This window comes from Trachurus trachurus, assembly GCF_905171665.1.
Source record: "Trachurus trachurus genome assembly, chromosome: 18".
Lineage (NCBI taxonomy): Eukaryota > Metazoa > Chordata > Actinopteri > Carangiformes > Carangidae > Trachurus > Trachurus trachurus.
Window position 1 is genome coordinate 18273989 of NC_139909.1, and position 18037 is coordinate 18292025.

At 41.8% G+C, this 18037-nt stretch overlaps 1 protein-coding gene across 1 annotated transcript in view; it reads right to left on the minus strand.

Annotated features, from left to right (window-relative positions):
- The window catches only part of arap2 (ArfGAP with RhoGAP domain, ankyrin repeat and PH domain 2), a gene marked incomplete at its 5' end in the record, with an annotated part of 124155 nt that overhangs the window by 79086 nt on the left and 27032 nt on the right, over window positions 1-18037 (minus strand). Inside the window, 2 exons of the mRNA XM_083992981.1 lie at window positions 196-302; window positions 10663-10859. Of these exons, the coding sequence (XP_083849107.1) occupies window positions 196-302; window positions 10663-10859 (304 nt within the window). The remainder of the gene's footprint in view (window positions 1-195; window positions 303-10662; window positions 10860-18037) is intronic.

Below are 18037 nucleotides of genomic sequence, written 5' to 3' on the forward strand. Positions count from 1 at the left end.
ATGGAGTGTGTGTTAAGGAAAAAGCTGCGAGATCAATCGCACACACCGCTTTTCTCTTGCGCGCACAAACATAAAAAGACACGTCATACATCACATTTCCGCAGAAACCTCTCCTTGTTGTGGGAGAACAGGTAGGCTACACACACACACACACTGATACATATGCATATACACACAGATGTGGTGCACACGTACCAGAAGTTCTTGAAGGGTGTGTTGATTTCAAAGCCCCTGCGGTCCGTGTCTTTAATATTGGCAGCAGTCAGTTCCACTTCAGCGATAGCAAGTCCCGCTTTATAGTCCTGGAAAAACACAAACAAAGAGATAGAGGTCCATACATGGAAGTATAATGAAGTGTGAGCATAGTAACTTCAAAATCAACAACACTTTATCACCTACTTTTATTCCCTGAAGAAAAAAGCTTACTTGCTTTCTTACTCTTTTTTAGAGGTAGCTACAGCAGAGCCATGAGGTGATTAGCCTAGCGTAGCATGAAGCCTGGAAGCTAGGTTTCTCTGAAAACTTCTGCCATTGTTTGCCAGGAAATACCAAGAAAAAAGGAATATGTACATTATGGAACACAGTTTGTGTAATGTGTTTAACAGTGAGCTTTAGCAGTGTTTGTAGGTGTATTCTGAATTTCGGACAGAGGCGGACTAGCTTAATTCCTCATGCTAAACTAAGATAATCCCATTCAGACATGAGCGTGGTAAAAATCCTCTTGCGCTAGTCTTGGCAAGAAAGCAAATAACGGTGAACAAGACTCTGGAACAGGAAATAGTGGGCGGGTAGTGACCAGAAAAAAGAACATAGGCTAAATGTATTTCTTTCACTTTGGGTTTAATTTTAGTGACAAGCTAATGAGGTCTGGAGGACTTGGACATTTTGGGAATTAGGCTTACTGAAGAATTAAATTAGAGGTTTGATACAACTATCATGTTTGTATCGTAAAATGAAGCCAGTGCTAGCGGCTTTATCTCAGCTTAGCATAGAGGGATAGAAGACGGGGGGAACCCTAACCCTAGTCCTGCTATATGAAGTTTGTTAATCAGCACAAACATAAAAAACAAAGAAAGAGAACTAAAATAAACTGACAACAGTTTGTCGATTTACAATGGGTTCACCACAGAAAACAGGAGATGGGAGACTGAAGTGCGAATGGACAGCTGAGAAACAAACAACTGAGTTTTCTTCTTTATCGTTTCATCATGTTCACATCTTAAAGAGATTCACAAAATGTGCAAATAGAGTCTACAAACAAATCAATATACTCCAATAAGAGACAGCGTATTCCCAAAACACCATGCAAACGTTAGAGGGGCTTTCACAAGACGCCATTTCTGTTCAAATTAGGGTGGGATCAACAGGTGGCTGTTTCCCACAGGGGGTTTGAATGTCATTTGATGTGATAAAAACTAACAAACCGACAGACCAACAATCACTGCAGGGACATTCGCAGTCTCGGGTCCTTCCTGTTGACTGTTGTTTTTGTTTTGTTGGTTTAGGAAATGGAGCTGACATGTCAGAGAGGCCTCCTGAAAATAGTCTGTGACAGACCAGTCACACACCCAACTGTCATCGGCTTTCTCTCCTTCTCACCAGTGACGCACAAACCTTTTCGGTGCGTGACGTGGGTATGCAAGCGTTAAAGAGAGACAGAAAGAGATAGAGAGGCTATAGTGTGTTGTACTGAGTGCCTTTGTGTGTGTCTGTGTGTGTGTGTGTGTGTGTGTGTGTGTGTGTGTGTGTGTGTGCGTGTGTGTGTATCTGCGTGAATCAGCAAAGCTCTGCAAAAGGCAAAAGGTGCATCTGGGGAATCCAAGCCAACCCAAGCTTTCAGCCTCAATGTTTTCACAGGCCCATTTCAGAAATAGGGGTTAGATGCAGAGGCACAGTTTCCATAAGCCCCACTGTAACTCAGCATCGCACCGCGCCCCTCCCTCCCTTCTCCACTTCAGCCTCAACACTCAGCACAGCAGTTTAGACCATTTTCTGTAGCGTAAAGCTCTGGGCATCCGACATTACAATACAGAAAAAAAAATGCACACTCTACTCCATTCCTGAGGCACTTAGACAAAAACCAAAAACACGAGTCAAAAGATGGGGGGGGGGGGAGCCGTGAGACCACAAAGGAAGGGAGAAGGTATAGGAGTGGGGAGGCTTCGGTAATCCTCACAGAGAGTGGGTGAGACAGGTGAGGGGTCAGCAGAGCAGTTCACAGAAAGAAAAGTGTGTGTTTGTGTGTCTGTGTGTGGAAAGAGCCAGGACAAAGCAGGATCTGCGCCAGTGCTGCACAGCAAATCACAAAAAAACACAGCCTTTCGCGAGGAACGCTTAAATGCTGCCAGGCCGCGCCAGCTATAAAGCCATGTGTGTTTTCTGTGCTAGCTGTAAAACAATTTAACACTAATTACACCAAACAAAGAGAAAAGGACTGAAAGCGACACCATCTTTGTTGATTGGGCCCCTTTTTTTTCTTTTTCTGTTTTTTGGGAATGCATGGCCCATTGTAGCAGCGCAAACAAGTGTGTTTATGTATGAGGGGGAAGCGTGTTGCCAGATCTCTTGCAGAATTCCTCTAATTAGCAACAAACTTGTCAGATCAGCCAAATTTCTTTCTTTTTTTTTGCAGATTACAACACAAGGGGGTAAAGTCACCTAAATATTTGCGTGCTGCAGGATTTCCAGCCTGATCTTTTGGTTTTGTGTGGGTTGGTTCAATTGGGGCTAATGTTGTCAAAATCATCATTTGATCATCATTAGCCCCAATTAGGCTACTTCAGACAAATTTAGAGGACCGTGGTAAGAGAAGCAATTATTCTCTTTTCCTCACAGTTCTGCACAATGATACTGAGGCAGAGTGAGCGGAGGAGAGATCCGACGAAGCGTCATGAGTAATTAAGACACTCCGAGCAAAAAGGGACTACATAAGAGATACGGAGATGAAGAAAAGAAAAAAGAGCAAGGCGGCGTGAGGGAGACAATTGAATTCACTGTACGGCCACGTCCTAATTGAGCAAAGGGTTTTGATGTGGGGGCATTCAGCGTGGCAGGAACTCGCCTCTTATATCCTATCAATTATAAGTACGTGCAGTCATGGCTCTTTTAGGTTCTGTATGTTCTGAGGTTTGAAGACGGATGACGCGATAACGAGAGTAGGGGGTGTAAGTAGTGAACCTACTTCGTTTGGAGCTCGTTCTCGCCAACCCAGCCAAAGATCTCAAGGCCGTAATTCAAACACAGAAGGACAAACGGTTTACGTGTGTTATTGTTTAATTGTTTGGTTCCAAACCAGGAAGATGTACAGTATGGTGGGGGAAGGAAAGAGTCGGCGCATGCATGAGCCTTCCCTCCGTTCCTGTCTGAATGTATGGGCATACGAGAGTGCGACTGTGCTGAGAGGGCAAAGCAGTCACCTATACCTAATGACCCTCATCCCTCTCAGGCAGCCAATTAGAGCGCTGGGTGTTAGCGGCTGTCCAGCCCTCGCCACTCGTTACCTACCCAATATGTGCCGTGGCCTCCTGCCCTCTCCAATTAATTCACCAAGGATGGAGGGAAGGAAGGATGGAAAGAGGAAGGAAAAGGCATTAGAGGTAAAAATAACTCGCCCAATTACAACAGCCGAGGGGTAGGTGGCAATAAAGGTGCTTACAGGGGGAGTGGCGGGTCCGTCGGTGAATCTACGTACTGTACGCATGCGTGTTTTTTTTGTTTTTTTAGCATAAACTGCATTTCATAAAGCATCTTGAAGAATTTCAACTCAAACTCAAATAATGGAGGAAAAGAAATAACAACTCAAACCAAGTAAACACCAAATTCTTACAAGGTGAGAGAGAAAGCACTTTCTCACACCTATAATGAATAACCTTAACCTTATAAGTGCTCAGCAAAGGCTTACTCTGAATATTCTAGTCATGCATCCAATTATAATTTCTTTCAAAGCTTTCCAACCTCTTATTGTGTGAGTCAGTCACTCGGCGGCGCTGAGCTGCTCTAAAAGAAGCCAGACAAGTAGAGGCGGCTTCTTCTTCTATCTCCAATTCCATGTCCACTCAACCACTTAAACTGCTCTAAAAGCATACCAGGGTAAGACCGTCTTACAAAGGGCTAGGTGTTTAAAAAGAGCACACATTCAATGGGTACAAAAGACTTTTATTTTAAACATCAGACAGGCCGAGGAGAGTGACGAGCTATACGGGCGACGATGGTGGATAAAACAGACGCAGGAATGGGCAAATAAACGTCTGGAGACAAAAGAGAGAGACGCTCCGCCGGTCAGTCGCATCCGGTCAAAAATATTTCATAAAACTTTACTGTGCATGCGGAACACAGCTATAAAAGCTTTACGAGCGTGACTGCCTGCTTCAGTATCTGCGTTAAGCCGAGAGTAAGTTTGGCAGAATAAAAAGGTCCTGAGGTTCAGTTTCGAATCCCAAATGAGTCAATTTATTCAAAAATGCAGTAATAAATATTTTTTTCTCGCCATGCTGCTAATGATAGCCCCAGGGAAAGTCAGCGCCAGGTAGTCAGTCCACCACTTTAGTCCAGACTGAAATACCTTAACAAGTTTTTGGGGTGGGTTGCCATGAATTTCTGTTCAGTCTCTAATCATCACCCGAGGACAAATCCCTTTGATTTTGGTCATTCCTTAGCGTTAAATCTGTTAGCATTTTAACTAGCTGCTGTATAAACTGGTGGAACATGGTTATTCTGCCAAAATATGACCAAGTAAGCATGTACAGCTTGTCATGCTGCTGCCAACCAGCCAAAAAGTCAAAATTAAAACTGTGCTCATGCACCGCACTTGGAATTACGGCCAGAGTGTTTTAACTTTGTGCTTTGAGCTGTGTTAGGTGTGTGAAAAGAAACAAAACTCATTACAAGAGGGGAGCCTCGGTGGAAGCAAAGCCACTCTTGTGTCACAAATTCTACAAAACGGCGTGGCCGTCTTGGGATGTTGTTAATTGTTACAAAGAAGATCTTGAGAAGAGCAAATGAGAAAGAGATTTAATTAGAGCAGAGATTAATTAAATCCTCCGTCTCACTGTTATTGTATACTCAGAATACCTTTCCCACCAGAGAAGGCTCCACTATATGTGTGACTTTTGCTAAGTAGGAATTAAAGCAGGAGGAAAAAGATATCTGACAAGGGTTTCATTGTTCAAAAAAATAAAAAATAAATAAATAAATGAATGAAAACCTGGGCTCAGGTGCACTTGTACGAAGCGGTTTACATACAAGATGGCAGCAAGAAATATGATCATCCAACAAACAATCAATCAGCTACTGGAGTGAAGATAAACCAGATAACACTTGTGATGTATGGGATGATAAGATGTGAAACAAGTTGCTGTGGTTGTAACGATCTGCCTATGCAGCCCCATGGCGGGGGGAGAGATCACTCTCAGGGTAAATGTGTGTGTGTGCGCGTGTGACACACTTTGTGCACCGTCTGACTTTCTTTTACCTTAGTGTTTAAATGACCTTAAACACAGCTCCATCACGGGGCTTACGGTCCGTGAGAAATGGGGTAGGGGTGGTGAAGGAGGAGCTGGGAGGATGATGTTTCCAATAGCTCGTTCATCATGTTAGATTAAATACTCCACTCCACTGAACTTGAACGGGGCAACGGTCTACCTCCCTCTTGCTCTCCATCACTCTCTCCTTTTCTTATAGCCCACCAACGCTCGTTTCTCACTCGTGCGACCCCCCCCCCCCCCCGCCCTCCTCTCCTCTTGCACCAAAGTGTTCCCTCCATCCCTCTCACTTCATCTCCCCACTTCTGTCTCTTTGTTTCTGTCTCTTCCTCTTTTGTCAAAGCGCGCTGCCGTCGCTGCTGCATTTATGCCGGGGATTTAGCTTGTAAGCTGAAATAATACAATTAATTTGTTCTCTCTCAGATTCTCTCTTTCCCTCCGTTACTCTCGCTGTCTCAGATCAAGGAAGTGGAAATGTGCTGACATGGAGTGATACCCAAAAGAGAATTCTAACAAAGATGTTTGTTCACCTTAATGAAGAAAATAATGAAAGGCAAACAACAAAACTACAAGAGCGAGCGAAACGAAATGAGAGCCAAGGAGGGATGGAAATGAGTTGAATGCGTGCAGCATTATCAAATATGCACACCAATACGTGTAAGGCACTTTAAGAAATAGTAGCTATCACTGCTCTGAGGTATCTTTCCATCTCAGATAAGATATCTCACTGCCGGGACAGGAGTAGGCTGAGAACAGAGTCTCTGAACGTGAGCAGGGACGATCAGGGCTTAATTGGACTGGCATCAAAAAAAAAAGAAAAAAACTCAAGAGAAACTATGACTAAGAGAACTTATCTCTCCTTTATTCCACAGCTAAAAGGAGATGCAACTTGTGAAAAAGTATATTAGAATATATTCCAAGCACACAATAACACAAAGGAGGCTACTTAGAGGACTCCACTGACTTTCTACGCCCTTTGTTCATTTCACAAGTGCCTTTAAAGTAAAATGGCCTACAACTAAGCATGCTAATGTGTTAGCTGTATGCTAAAAAAAAAAAAAAAAGTACAACTCAACTAGAGGAAATGACTCAGAGAAAATTACTTCAAAAAGAAACAGCTGGACATTATGCCAGAAGTGGCAGTGAGGTGAGAAGACTGATATCTGGAGCTAAAGTCAGGAGGTAATTTACACATGCTAGCATAAAGAGTGGAAAAATGTGGCTCCAAAGTGATAATACACCATTTTGGGTTTTTTTTTTTGTTTGTATACAAACAGGGAAGTACAAATCAACAAATCTGTCAGCTACTTGCTGTTTGTTAGCTAACATCGGCCATTTTACTTTAGCATACAGGGAGAAAGCAGGTAACTAAAATGTTATCTTACAAACAGCACCATTAGTTCAAACAAAAACCACTGTTAATGGTTTGAAACCACATGAGATACAATATGTCAATTTGAAACCTTTAGAGCTATTGCAGACAGTTTTTAAATTGTGGACATAAGTTTCACTGTTTTCCTATTATGTCTTTACGATAAGAATGATAAACTAAGCTATTGGCCTTCTGCTTCTAGCTATCACACTCAACACACAGACGTGAGCGTGGTCTCAATCCTGAGCTTTTTTCTGTTACAAAGCAGGGTCACAGAGACGCTCCGGCCTTTTCAGGCAGGCATGGTTAATAAGATAAATGCAGAACCCAGGGTTTTTTGAGACTGATCAATACCAGGTAATAAAACTTGGAAAATAACTTAACCCTCAACTTTATCGATACTAGCCACTCTTGTTAGTTTTTTTATCCATCTCTCTGAAGTTGACCAATTTTTTAAAAGTGAAATATTAAGTTAGTTTAAAGGCTGTAAATATTCATCTGAAATGCTGCATTCATCTTCCAAGGTTTCAAGCTGGCAAACTTTTAAAACTCAACACATAAGCCGTTGGTTTAGGAACTGCAAAAACAGGACAAGAGTACAGTATACCATAAAATAAATACTGCACAGAGATTATTAAGTATACATGAAGTCAGGGCTAATGGGAATAAAGTATAGAAAGCTTTAAATGCAGGTGCTGTACTGTCAACATTTGCTAGAGGAGAAGCTAAGGATTTTAACCTATAGGTTTAACAGGAGGTTAAGAACAAAAGAGCCTTTTCAGGACCACATGTAGAAAGTTTTTTACTTTTCTCTTGTTCCAGGTTAGTACTGTAGCTACTCGCCATCTAAAGCAGATGGTCACTTAATTACTACTTCAGGAGGTCAACGGGAGTTCAGCTTACGGGCCTTGTTTTTGAATTAAACAGGAACTTGATTATTAATCAGAAAAGTTACCGCATGAATATTCACTGAAACCACTGGGGATAGACAAATAATATTTGTGAATACTTGATACATTTTTTTTTTTAAATCAGTGGATAATTGCAAATTTAACAGAGGGGGGAATATGCTAAAATATAATTAAATGCAGAAAACACTGAAAAAGATCTCAAAAGGAGGGAAAAGAACAACAAAGTGCACATTTTTAGTTGTCCCAAAACAAGCTGGTTCTCTCCTCCAATAATGTATTCACTCATTATTGCGTGTAAATGCTTTCAATATCCAAGATTCAACTGTACATGAAAAAACGCTGTTGTTTGTTAAGGGTCGTATTTAAAGCATGCTGGTCCAACTTCCAGTCTCTCATTTGGGTGAGAAATTGTAGTAAATATGTTTGTCCTTGCAATATTTTGGACCTTGACAAACTGATGTCAGTGCAGCTGTCATCTCTGCCCAGTGTGAACTTCTCTTATTTTGAAACAAACTTGCTACTTGCTACTTCTCCCCCACCCGTCTCGCTGCTCTGCACCGAGCATTTGCATAAAGATGCGAACGGACCGGGCGCTGCAGTTGGAGGATCCTCGCATACTAATAACATTGTGACACCTGTCTGCTTCTGACAGCTCGCATTCACTCGGATGAAACCGCAGTAGCGCGAGGGAGACAAGTGTGGGTTTTCGGCTCGCGTCCACAAAGTAGCGCGACGCTGACAGACATCGATAGTTGCCACACCTGTGTATGGGCAGATGGTCAATACTCTTAACAACTTTATGAATTTCGGCAGGCAGGCCTACAGTCTTAGTGCAACTCTCTTTTATCCCTTTCACATCAATCTCTTTCTTCGGCTTGTTCTTTAAAGGTTTTGCGGAAATCGTCTGCAATCATTGCCAAAGTGTCAATCAAAAGTAATTACTGTAAACAAAGCAAATCATACTTATAAAAGAAAGAGAATTATAGCATTACCTATGTTATTACAACATGGCAAAAAAAGAAAACTTGCCTTTGATTTCTCTATCCTCCAGAAAGTCACTATTCTGTCACTAATGTCTGTTTATGAGGAAAGCTACACATAGCTCAAAATTAAAATAGAGACGATCAAACTCATCTCAGTACAAACAACCCACTGAACACATTCAACCAACTGCAAACCAAAGCTGTTTGCCACAGTGAATCCAGCACAACAGTCTAAAACACCACAACTTTATTATTCTGAGAAAGACACACATAATGCTGCTCTGGGAAATTAGCCTTAGGGTTCATTTTCACCCTCTGTGTTACTTTAGAGCAATGATCTAAGTACGAGGGACATCCGGCACATCAGGGGATCACTTGAACTGACCAGACTTTATTGTGCATTTACTGGGCAACAATGGAAGTTTTTAAGTGCCTCTTCAGAGTGATTCAGCTCAAACAGCAAAAGGAAGTCTGTGTTGCTTTGAGCACCACTGCTGCCAGTGCCAAACTACTTGTGAAGTTGATGAGAGGAGCTATAGGAAAAGCGAGAAAGCGCTGCAGGGTTCAAAACCTTCAAGAGCAGGGGTCGGCAAAGGAACCATCATCAGAGGTCACATAGTATAGGGGTGAGCCATCTGGTTAAAAAGATCATGTGACAATCGTTTTTGTGTAGAATCACAATGTAAGATCTTAATCATCTGCATTCTTACCCTACTCAGATTTTGTTCTGAAAGTCCTGACCTTCTGACCCGCAGGCCTCCAGAGGCCAATTACTGCTGGGTATTTAAAGGCTCCGTATTCACGATGTGTCAGCTGGTAAGTAGTCATTTTGCACATCATAAATGGCACTGGGGATGTTCAGCACTTAAGAAACAACGTCAAATTGAGAAATGAAAGCTTCATGATTGATGCTACAGCTTGTCTGAGGAGAACCTGATTTGTTTAGACGCTGAGATTTGTCCCAACTGCTATTCTGGCCTACAAAGGCAATATGCAGTATCTGCATTTTTTTTTTTTTTTTGACCAATCAAAAGAGTTTTGGGTTTTTTTATTTTGCTGTCCATCCAAAAAAAACACTGTGAAACCAAGGCAAAGTGCAGTCTCTGCAAAGAGTACTGTACTCCCTACATTCTAGAATTTATAATTTATAATTTATAATTCCATTGCTGCTATTTTATAACATGCTTTTGTTTTTATTTATTGTATTTTTTGTACCAGGGAACATCTATGTATGGGACAGCGGATGGAAATTAGCCTGTGGCTACAATCCGGCTTGTTTACGATTTTGTTTCGTTCATGAACTTGCATTGTCCCACTTGATACGCAAAGTGCCGTATCTGTAGCTAATACCAAGCCAAAGTGCAGTATCTGCACCAAAACCAAGGCAAAAGTGCAGTATCTGCCATAAAACTGTCAAAATTGGTCAGAAAGACAAAATACATTTAATTCAGTCCACCTTTATCTAATCAATTATAGACTTGGTAGTTATTCATAATTTGATGTTTAAACCTGACAATGAAAAACACAAAAAGCAGTTTTTCTCAGTTTGGCATTTTTACAGATACCGCACTTTGCCTTTGTAGGGCAGTATTCTGGACCTCCATGTCTGTCCTCGCATGTCTGGACGATAAACATAAAGTTGCATAGATGAGTTGGTTATATCAGTGCGCTACCATGCGATTGTACTCATCAAATATAGAGGACAAACTATTGTACCTCAGTAAACCCTGAAGCATTTTCACACATATATATTTACTTTTTTTCCATTACACATTCATGAACATCTCCGGCTCTTTCATGAGCCTCTCCATCTCCGCCTCATCTGCTTCAAATAGGCTGTGATTATTATCTTCCTTTTTTTTCAAACAGGAAGCTGTCATCCTGTAGAGAGGAAGTCCCAGTGGTGTTCGAAGTACCTGTTCTGTTTTGCAGAGCCTGACTTTACTCCCCGCCAGGGACACCAGCACTCTGCCTTTGTAACCGCGGAGCTCCAGCAAGCCTCGTTTGTTTGTGGAGGAGGGGTGGGAGAGGCTTCTGTCGGGGGGCTTCTGGGAGCCGCAGGCGGGGGGGCGTGTGGCCGTCTGAAGAGTTTCCATCCACTCCTGGCGCTCCCCTGTGGACACGAGCGTGAGTGAAAGACAGAAACAGAAAAGAAGAGAGACGGTGAATGAGGATTCAAGTGTTAGTGTGCAAAAGAGAGTAAAAACAACCAAGACAAGCCAGGAAGAAAACTAGACAAAAAGAGATCAGGGCATTTTAACATCTTTGAATTATAGTGTTAATTCATCATTTTTCCATCCCGTCAGCGAGTTACACTGGCTTGTTGGCTGTTAAACCTTCCCCGCATAGTGATGCAGGCAATTCCAGTCTGAAACAAAAGTAATTGAATCACAGGATGAGCTGCGATTGGTGAAAATTAACTTAGCCCCTGGAATAAGAATATCCTGCAAAGCTGAAAAGTGCAAAGTCTGGCACTAGAGATATAGATAGCTGCTTCTCTGAAATTTGCATGCCTCAAGCAAGAGGCAGCAGGGGTAATTTTAGTCAAAGACAACACCTAATTAAAATACACAATGAAATATATATATATGTATATGCTCATAATGAGACACAGCCACAGTTCTATGAATCCACTAATTTGTCTCAACCTGGAAACTAACACAGCAAAGTCACTGAAAGGTGTAAATACACTTCACAAAGCAGTTTATTTCAGTTTGAGAGACTATTGCTTTGATTCAATGTGATATAAATGTGTCTTGTTTTGCAATTTGAGCAATTGACTGCTAGCAAAGCCCTGTGCGCCTTACCTAATGCTGCCTAGCTGTTGGTTCTCAAACAGCACAGATACAGTTAACAATGATACTTTTGTCAGATTTATTACAAGAAATTAAATTCTCAGTACATATTTAAACAATAAGACCCCAATTTCCTTCTGAATTGAAATGAGAAGTCTCTACAGAGGTCATGAACATGCACTTGATGGCAACATACAGGATATCATGCTAACAGGTTAAAGATGAAGGTCATAGACAAAAGCACAACTGATGGGTTGCCTTTGACGAGGAAAAGAGTAGGTACAGTACTGTACACACAGTATTCAATTATTTGCACACTCATCTTCAAACTGGAGCAAAGAAAAGGATTTAAGCGTAAGTGCTAACACTTGAGTCAAAGATAGTAGTAATAGAGTATCTTTGCTTGAGTAATGATCTGGCTGAGGCAAATTGCAGTTCTTAAAGCAGAAGTAAGCGATCCGGTCGTTTTGGCTAACTTCCTGTCAGCTGATGGAGTTAGCAGTCCCCGCCCTCGTCCCTACGTCACCACATGCACGCGCATCCCTTGGCTGCACACACAGAGAGGACCGCCCCTTTATGCCGTTCTCTCTCCTCATTGGATAAAGGTTGTAGGATACAAGGAAAGTTTTCTCCTCGGCTTACAGCAGAACAGAGTGACTGACAGACCCGTGTTTCAGACCAAACACTCTATATAAGTGATTGCCGTCGGAAGATATAACTACTTAAGACTTATATTAACACAAACATTCTGCTTACTTCTGCTTTAAGTTTCCCCCAACTCTGAAAAAGTCCAGAATTGGCTTGCACTAGTTGCAAATAGTGCTATTTACTTTATGTAACCTATAACCTCAGGAACTAATTTAGTTATTGGATAACATACCATTGCTAGCAGCTAGCTTGTCAGACATGCTACCGATGCAATCAATTTCTAAATTAAGAGTAAAAATTAATTTACCAACACCCTTTAACTTTTTATATAGCCAACTATACTCAGGCTAACAAACTACTGATCAATTATCCTCTTGATAGATCTGTACAGTAAACCCTTGTTTTGATCAAACGACAATCCAAAACAAAAGACAAATCACACTAAGATGTAGAAAAGCAGCAAATTGCTACCTATGAGACCAGTAAATATTTGCCATTTTTGCTTGGAGAGGTGGTTCAAAAACTAACCAACTAATCAAGAGTTGCAAATTATCTTTATTTCTAAGTAACCAAATCACATTGGTCAATCTCATTAGACAATCTCTGCTCCGGCGAGAGGTTTGGGAAACCGTCCTTCAACTGGCACCTCAAACATGTGGTGCCTCCACAAGCCATTTGTCCTTGAAGGTCACCGAATCTTGACATTGTTGTAAATCACCCTGGATTAGCACACGACTAAATGGCTCAATTGTAGTGCAGTGCACCATGTTCCCAGTAGGGTTAACATTCAAACGACGTACACTCAAACGGCCTCTCTGATATCTTCCCTCTACAACTTTTCAGACTGACATAAAAGAAGACTTGAAGCCGGTAGCTGTAAAGCCCATTCCCTTACCGCCCAAGACATTGCGCTATCAAAGCCAGCAAGTGGAAACACAAGAGATACCAAAAGATTGTAAACACACAAATTCACACACATCACAGATTCACAGCATTAACCACTGTGGTGTCTGAACAGTACAAGACGGGAAAATAATTTTAAAAAAAAGAAGAAATCTTTAAACTGATATGAAAAGTAAGCCATCAGAGTGGATGGACATGTAAATCTGAAAAAACAAAAAACATTTTTTTTAAAAAAGAGAAAAAAGGAAAGTCTTTGAAAAGTAAATGCACTTCAATTCGAAACCTGGCTATCAACTCATCACTCAAAAACAAGAAAGCAATTCTCTGAAAGATTGACACACAACACCCCCTTTCCTCCCCCTTACTTCAGGAAATGTATTTTTAGATAACCATGAATATGAGCATGATGTCAGATATCACGAATGGTCACCAAAAACAGTATGATGTCTCCATTTCAAAATGGCAAGAAACACCTGCAGAGAAATCCTCCTTCATGAATATTAAAGTGTTGATTTTTTTGTTTTTGTTAAAACTGTTTTAAAGAGGTGTTGATTAATTTTTCTGATCATGGGATGCCATCTGTGGTGTCGATGAATTAAACTAAGACGTGCTTTTGATATCAAGCCTACCTTTGTAAATATATTGATGTATCTAGGGTGGACAAATGATAAAAGACAAACATACTTAGTAATTACTGATGAACAAAAAGATTCTGATCATTAAATACTTGAAGATTGTGGTGATTTTCAGTGTCATACATGAACCCATTCATTTGAATTGTGGACATCAAGGGCCTGAACATTTGGTCCTCTTCTTGACCAAAGGTGCTTGTTAATTGGCTGCTTCCAGCGTGCTGCTTCCAGCGTTGGTGTTATCTCTCTGTAAAAGTCTGTTATTGTTGTTGTTTTTTGTTGACCAGACATTGTGTAATTATCCTCAGTTTTTTGTGGAATCAGGTAAGACTGTCAGGTTTTTTTTTTTTTTTTTTTAAAGGGTTCAGACAAGTTGAACCGGGTCATCTCAGGATGAAAATGTTGCACCTTAACTTGTCATGAATGCACAAATATATAGACAAACAGTTTTTTTTTTCCTCCTCAGTCCTCACTCACTCCTGGCTTCACAGAGCCAACAGTGTTGCCCTCTGAGTGACCTACTCGGTGCGTCCTCAACACACTCTCCCTCTGTAGAGTGACAGAGTAAGGGGGTGGGGTGGGGTGGGGGCTTCTGAGTGACCTGTCAATCACTTTGCAGACGCTGTCAGCCTCACACTGTCACCAAATTGACCTTAATTAGCCTCTTGACTGTGACCCTGTAACCCTTTTGCAGCCTTTTTGCAGACGGGCTCCTCTCTCTCTCTGACCTTGCACACAAACATAGTATCCACCATCATCTCCACTTCTGAGGAAAAAGTTCCTCCTCCCTGGGCATCCTAGACCTCCACTCTACCTTCTCATCCCTTCCCCAAAAAAAAAAAAACTCCTGCATCCGCTGCCTGGTCCAAAACTGAGCTCTGGTCAGGCTGCCCCCCTCCCAAAGATTCTTATGAATTCACAAAGAGCTGTTATCAATAATGAATAGCCTATTCAATTATTGACTGCTCTTTACATCACGAGGCTTTACTGTTCCGTTCCCGCCCTGCTCTCTGAGTTCCATTACCTGTCCTGCACTCACTTATTTGTCTGTTCATTTATTCAGGGCCTCCTTCCTCTCTCTCCCTCCACTCTCTCCTTTTTCGCCCCAGCTGTCAATCCCAGTGCGGGAGGTGGGAGGTAGGTGGGAGGGAGAGAGGGCTGGAGTGAGGAAGGAGGTGGGAGGACTGAGAGGAAACTTGAGAGAAAGAAGAGGAGACAGTGATATGCCCATGCCCGTACGTATACGCCTGCGTGGTAGCATGTGGGCATCTGACGCGCGTGTGCCGAGTTTGTCTTGCATATATTTCAGTGTATGTTTTTGTTTGTTTGTGCACACACACAGCCTCGGCCTCGCACATGAACCTCCAAGCGTGCTTGCCAAAATTATTTATTTTCAAGTGTGCAAACATGCAAACATGCTCTCACCTCTGCATGCATATAAAAAGAAGCTATATTGGAGTTATTCCGAGCCGCTGAAGCCCGACAGCCACATCGGTACTCATCGTTTATTACGTGATATATGTATGGCCATGTGTTTGAACGACCATCCCACTTTACATGAAGGGAGATGAAGAGAGAGAGGCAGATAGTCCTCATTGAAAGTGGATGAGATGAGAGCCAGGTCCACTCAGCGCTCAACAGAGATCTTAGAAGCCACCCACGCAGTCTCCATCAACAGGAATAAAAAAAGAAATAGAAAAAAAACACTCACACATACACACATCACAAAGCAGAGGGATTGTGGCCATTTGCTCTGTTTTCTCCCATTTCAGTCGTCTCATGCCAACATAATGTACATACGCAACATCAGACTAAATGTTTACTCTTCCGTGCTCAGTCTCCATGTGTCACTTTGCCCCGGTGCCTATGGACAACATTATCAGCAAATTATACCAGATACAAGCAGCTGCAATGTACAATTCAGTCCAGCACAGCAACAGCAGAAAGAGATTGGACTATAGGGAATGGGCGAGAAAGCGCTAGTAGGCTAGCCTACCATTGAGTGGAGAAGTGAGAATAAAAATGTTGAGATGGCAGAAAGGAAAGGCAATTTACCGGGATACATTAAACCACAAAGCAAGGGACCGGTATGTGGAGATACCACATAGCCTATATATCTTACCCGAGAGAAAACGCGCTATTCCCGTGGAGGACCTGCTGAATAGACCGGGTGGGATCTCCGGGTCTAGAGCTACTGTGACTAGTTCTCAATGTAATAAATAGGGATAAGATAAAAGTGGCATTGTTATGTTGTGGTCGGTGTGTTCTTATATACAGCCTATGAATCTGAATTTTGTTTCATGAATCGGATTTTGTGCATCTCTCAAGCTGGCTATATGATCATGGGAAGAATGAAAGTAGTCTTAGAAATGCAGTGAAACATTAATTTATTCATTTTGAGGGCAACTGCGTGTCTTTCTGAGATTTTGCTTACTGTATTTCAGGAACGTCAATGTTACCCACGTCAGGACAGTGTTGACGTGAGACTAGGGGTGTCACGATTCTCCAAATCCTCGATTCGATTTGATTTTCGATTTTAGGGTCACGATTCGATTCGATTCTCGATTTTTTTTCTTTTTCTTACAGCACAGACGCCTATGCTATTTTCAGACAAGTCTAGTCTACGATCATTGGTTTTATTCATCAAATTTTGTACAGTAAATCTTATTTCAAAAGATGGGATACATATAAGTGATGCAATTTCCATAATGTATCACATTAGGCACTAATGGTCACATTTAAATAATTTCTTTACAATATAAAGGTAACATGCCCCCAAAAATCATGATCCAGGGGCCAAAATTGCCCCCAAGGTTTTGAAACAAATATATTTATATCTGTACATTATCATAATTTTATTTTCATTAATTTACCGTCGTGTCTCATTATTCTCCTGATGTCGGCTTAATGACAGATTGCGCTGATACGAGAGTCATGTGACAGTGGGGCAGAGCTGCAGCTGCTGTGCTGCCATGGACCTGATGATCAGGTCCTGATCAGACTGGAGGTGGCCCACAGTCAATCAATCCCGGATCCTCCACCGTCACCAGATCCCCCAAAAGCCCCCCCAAATAATACATCGACAAAAAGTGGCAAGTTGCAGCTTTTCGTCGGCTTATTATTTGCGGGTTTTTTTTTTTTTTAATCTTATAACGTCTCTGCAACATGCGGCTCTCAGCGCTTGTCGGTGTTGTGTAGTTAGAGCTGTGTCTCCCTCCTGTTTCCCAGGTAGGAGGGACAATAGCCCACCAGGGCTGGGTGATAAAACGCTATAAATTGTGAAATAACTTTTCTTCGATAGAAATATGAGACGTGGTCGATTCGGTTTCATTCATCCATGTTTTGGCAAATAGCCAATGATATTGAGAGTTGCGCCGTGCCGAACCAATCATGTGGCTGGAATAGAGCCAGTCAACATGTGCATTTGTTTGGGTTGCTGCAGACGTGCACATCAGCTGACACCGCCGGTAGAAAAAAAAAGAGAGAGAGCGAGGGAGAGGGAGAGGGAGAGAGAGAGTTGCAGAGAATGAGTGAGTGTCTTCTCGAAATAAAAAGTAAAGGAGAACTCGGACCAGTGACTGACAAGACGCTTGGTGCGCAATGGGGACAACGGGCAGTTGTAGCTTTGCGTGCGGGGGGGAGGGGGGGAGGGGGGGGGGGGATCGTCGATCCTCTCTTTGACTTCGATGCTCGAGATCGTGACGTAATTTCGATCGATTTCGATAAAAAATCTAAATCGTGACACCCCTACGTGAGACATTTGGAATCAGTTGAATATTGGTTACTGAACAAGCACAAACTTGAAAACCAACAAGGCCGCTGACAGCTTGCTTGACAATAGCAATAGCAAGCTAACAGAATCACAAAGTAGCTTTCTTTGCAGATGATGTACTGTAGTGTGTGTAAACCAATTCAATACCTCTACTCCTGCATTATTAGATCTGATTATAAATTGGACACTTTTAAAATCGGCGCCCATTGTGGCTTGATGAAAATGGGAGTGGAAATCCAGGCCAACATGTATTTACATTTAAAGTAGCAACCAGCATAATTTGTTCGTGCTGTCATCACTATTCTACGTCAAATTAATGCTGCCAAATGACACTGTCTTCTTTTGATATCACCAATTATCAATGTACAGTTAGAATGGTATGTTTAAGGTTAATTAGAAACAGTGCCATATTACAAAGAGTAATTTGTTCAGTAGGGATTATAGACATCTGTCATTTGTACTGTAAAATGTATTTTTGTCACTTCACTTGTTCAGACCTGCTCAAAAATGTTGGTGAAGTTAAGTTACAAGTTTGTTTTCT